At 34.8% G+C, this 4613-nt stretch overlaps 1 protein-coding gene across 2 annotated transcripts; it reads left to right on the forward strand.

Moving 5' to 3' along the window:
* The first annotated feature begins 390 nt into the window (after positions 1–390).
* LOC143922566 (mitochondrial cardiolipin hydrolase-like) lies at positions 391–3682 on the forward strand. 2 transcript variants are annotated; one of them, XM_077445863.1, is made up of 2 exons: positions 391–1093; positions 1212–3682. In XM_077445863.1, exons 1-2 carry the CDS (start codon positions 703–705, stop codon positions 1238–1240), a joined length of 420 nt encoding a protein of 139 aa, XP_077301989.1. In that variant the 5' UTR covers positions 391–702; the 3' UTR covers positions 1241–3682. The 2 variants fall into 2 exon arrangements, with proteins under 2 accessions (XP_077301989.1, XP_077301988.1); XM_077445862.1 differs by having other exon boundaries at positions 397–3676.
* Positions 3683–4613: the final 931 nt, after the last annotated feature.

Here is a 4613-nt window from a genome sequence, read left to right on the forward strand (position 1 = left end):
TCTTCAATTTGGGCCTTACAGGGATGTTTTGTATTTGTAGTTGTTTCTTACATATTTATTGAAACTGGCTGTAGGTGCAAGGCATTCCTTATGCTATATTTTATTTGATATTTTTACTTTATCTGTTATTATTAAATGCTATTTTTTATGTATGTATGGATGTATTTATGTTTATGTTTAATTGTTATTTTGTTTTTTTTCTTTTTTGTGTTATATTTTTTGACCATTGTGGCGCTTTAGGAATTCCTGTTATGCCACAATGGTCTGTTTAAAATAAATAAATATAAATATAAATATGTATGTATATTGAAATATAAATATAAATATAAATATAAATATGTATAATATAAAACGTTGGACCAAAATCGTCGTTGGTTTGGTCCGTACGCAGCATTAGATTGTGATGACATAATTGGATCATACGTTTCGCGAGAGCGGCGAGATCGAATCGAACGTTGCGGTCGACGGGGGTGAAGAAGTGTCTCTGGGAAGTGTTGCGCCCCTCGCCCCTCGTTCCACAGCCCCTCACCCCTCACCCCCCACCCCCTCGGGCGCTCGCGAGTGCAAGCAAATCCGGAAGTGGGACAAAGAGCGCAATTGCGGGCGCGCACGAGGCACGTGCACGTGGTGTGGCAGCTGGTGCGGTGACAGTGCAGTGGGCGTGGGCGTGGGCGTGGTGCTGGTGACAGCGGTGTTGGTGAAATGTGGGACAAGTTGGGCGCAGCCCTGCTGGGGGCGGCGGTGGGCGCGTGCTGGGCGGAGGCGCGGGCGCAGCGAGCCGCCATCAACGTGCTGTTGACGTTCGACGAGTCGAGCTTCCGGTGCAAGCAGGAGATTGGGGCCGGAGAAGGGGGCGCGTGCCACCACCGGTACTGCTGCGTGCACAACGTGCAGCGCATCGTCGACTGCCTGGACGGCGCCCGCATCTGCATCGACATCTGCATCTACATCTTCTCGTGCAAGCTCCTGGCTCAGGCCGTCAAGAGAGCCCACAACCGAGGGGTAGTCGTCAGGATCATCGCCGACTACGACATGGCCTACAACAACGGCTCCCGCATATGCCACCTCTACGAGCAGGGGATCAAAATAAAAAGTAAAAACTCGAACAAACTTATGCATCACAAATTTTGCATCATTGATGATTCATCACGAATTATAGAAATATATGGTAAAAATCCAAACGTGACAGTCATGAAATATTTTCTACATAGAATTAATCAACAACACGGAGGAATATTAGTGGCCGGATCGTTGAATTGGACTAATCAGGCCGTCTATGGAAATTGGGAACATGTGTTGATAACGACCCATTCGCCCATCGTTAAACTGTTTCAGTCCGAGTTCAATGAGCTATGGAAGAATTTCAAGGAATTTCAGCCATATTAGCAAGTTTGTTTTTAATTTTTTTTTTTTTTGTAAATGCTTCTGAATCTCATTGCTATTACTATATACTACTTAATTTTAAAATACAACGATTTCAGTGAAATCTAAATATAGTACAACTATATTCTGAATCTCATTGCTATTACTATATACTACTTAATTTTAAAATACAACGATTTCAGTGAAATCTAAAGCGATGCTTTAACCCATTTTTGCCCGAATTTTTTTTCCTCAAAATTTATAATAATTTCAACAAATCATAATGTTATATGATACATAACATTTTTTTTATTGCATTCGTATTGGTTTTATACGAGTTTTTCGAGATGTTCCAAATTTAGAACACAACGAGGTAGCATTATAAAACTAAATTAAAAAATAAAGTTTATTTCAACACAAACAACCTTATAAAATAGTGTACATAGATAGTCAAGTTATGTAAATATAATATATATACATGAATTAACGAAAATGGAAGGTTTTAAAACATCCTTCATACAAATTTACACCACATTTTTCACAACATTTTGTGGCATGTTTTTTTACAAAGTGCACATCGATTTTCTTTATCAGCTGGAATTGTCCAATGATCTAGCCGATCATATCGAATATTGAAAGGCACCCTGCTAAATAACTCTTTTGAAGATTTTGGCTTTCCTCCCCCTTTTACGGGATTTCCGTTAATTTTTAAGTACAGTTGTACTATATTTCTTCTAAATTGCAAATAATCTAACTTTATATTTTCTGGATTTTTTCATTAGTGTTCCTCTATAGCCGTACCCAACAATTTCTTCCATCTCTGATGTTGTTAAAAATCTGAGGAAAAAAAATTCAATGTTGCTATAATCCCAGTGTTCCAAATTAGGAACATGGATAATATTGTGAATAAAAAAGTTACATATGGAAAAATTAAAAAAAGTACTACACATAGCGAATCTATAACAATTAGAGATTATAATAAATATGGTCAAAATGTGTTATAAAAATGTGTAAAATTACTTGTCAGATGACATTTTCTGTTGAACGTATTTGATGCAAATAAAAAAACATTGCTCACTCCCACAGGTTACAACCTAAAAAAATACTACACGAAACGATCCCCACACTTGCTAACTTTAGACTGATGCAATCTAAACTTTTATTGCGTCATGCATAATGGAGTGGGGGTAAAAATACTAAATGTTCCAATATTGGGACACTGGGCAAAAATGGGTTAATGTTTGTTTGTAGGGTTTTTTTTTTTAATACGACACTGAATGTCATAAAATACTTACAACGATATCAGTGAAACCCAAGTATGATACTTTAATGTTTGTATGTTAGGGATTTAATAAAACTTAATTCCTAGAATTTAAAATAGTGTAATAAAAAAATATTTATAAATGTTAATACTGTAACTATTTGTAAATCTATGGAAATATTTTGGCACTATTTCAATGGTGGAACAATAGAATGCTTGCATATCTAAGTTTCGCGTCGGTGTCGCGTCGATAGCTCACACACACAGTAACAGACATTTGTTTACGTTTTTACCTTTGACATTTGACGTGTGTGCATTCATACCGCGACATATATAATCCATTCATGACTCAATCAGTCAGTCACTTTTCTTCGAAGCCGCTGATATAGCTGAACGCATATCTAACATCTACTGCCCCTCCTCTATCATGTCCAACTTTTATAGAGAATACAATCATAACCCCGTGGGTTCCACATCAGTTCCACAAGGCTTATCCATAAAGCTTTTTGCCGGGATGGATTTCATTGTATGCTGGTGTAACAAATTCAAGGTGGATCGTTTCCAAGTGATTTCAATGCTATTTTCATAGTATAGTGGATGTGGTGGAGGCAGTTATCATATATAATGCAATTGTCCGACCACATTTTATGTGTTGTGGATCTTTTCTGTAGGCTAGGCTAAGATAGGCTACAAACATTACAGAATAGAGCCACGAAGAGTATCTTAGATGCACATAAATAGGTATATTAGTATAAGATCCGTGTTTAAGTATTTTATAAATTTGATGATACTCTGAAAATATATGTCGGTTTTTATTTATAAGTTGGATAAGAAAATGTTACCTAGGTATTTCGATATACTTCGAAATTACAAATATACTTGTAATATTGATAAACTTATGGTAGCTGTAAGGTAACACCTCAAACAGTGTGTATGTATCTATGTACATATGTGAATGTATGTGCATGCATGTGTATATATTAATACATTATTATTTGTGTGATTGAATATAATTAGTTACTAAGCTTGGCTATATCTTAAATAAACAAATAAAACCTTTATTGTTTCAACACTCTACAATCACACATCCTATTCAAATCTAAACTTTCAAATATCATTCTGATTGTATAGATACTCCTTTCAAAATTTCAAAACTTGTTTACACAAAACTGCTATTTGGAAAGTATAATATAAGCATTTGAGAATAATGGTTATAATTTTTATCATCTCTTCCTCGTCCCTGTAACAAGCTATTCGCTCCACAAAATAATTTTATTTCAGAAAAGCTCGCCAGCCGCTACACACATATGAATTGTCATCGTAGTATATTCTGCTTACAATCTACTATTTCTGCTTTTTAATTTACATGTTATATTTAAGAAAGAAAATAACTGTATCATAATGCAATTTTATAGAGTTATAATTACTTAAGTGTGTTTCGAAATCTTAATTCACTGAAATAAATCCCAATTTATGATTGATCGTGTAAATATAATATGACTCGGAATTCCCAAACATTGGCTATTTTTTTTACTTTATCTATGTACGTAGTAACAATAGATGAAGTTTTGTGATCATGCGAAAATTCGAACTCGAGATTTTGACTGATTCGAACTCAGAATCGATCACTGATCACGTTTTCATGAAACAATATTTCATTATTTTATTTTGACCTTTTAAATTGTTTTAAGCTTCTTGATATTTAATGGGTATAATAAAAATAGTGATTTTAAGTAAAAATAAAAAAAAAATTACTTAATTTAATGAACCGGAAGTGGGATTTTTTTCCTCGTAGAAAAGTCAAAAATGTTGTGCCCACTACTCTGTCCGCACCCCTGAACGTATTAAGCTGAAAATTTATATTTCTATCCTTTATGTACTAACTTAGAGCTGGAAGGGTTTTGGTCAGAATTTGTAAACCGGGAGTAGTATTTTTTTTTAAAACAATATTTCATTATTTTATTTTGACCTTTAAAATTATTTTTATTTT

The sequence above is a fragment of the Arctopsyche grandis genome, chromosome 2 (genome assembly GCF_051622035.1).
Source record: "Arctopsyche grandis isolate Sample6627 chromosome 2, ASM5162203v2, whole genome shotgun sequence".
Lineage (NCBI taxonomy): Eukaryota > Metazoa > Arthropoda > Insecta > Trichoptera > Hydropsychidae > Arctopsyche > Arctopsyche grandis.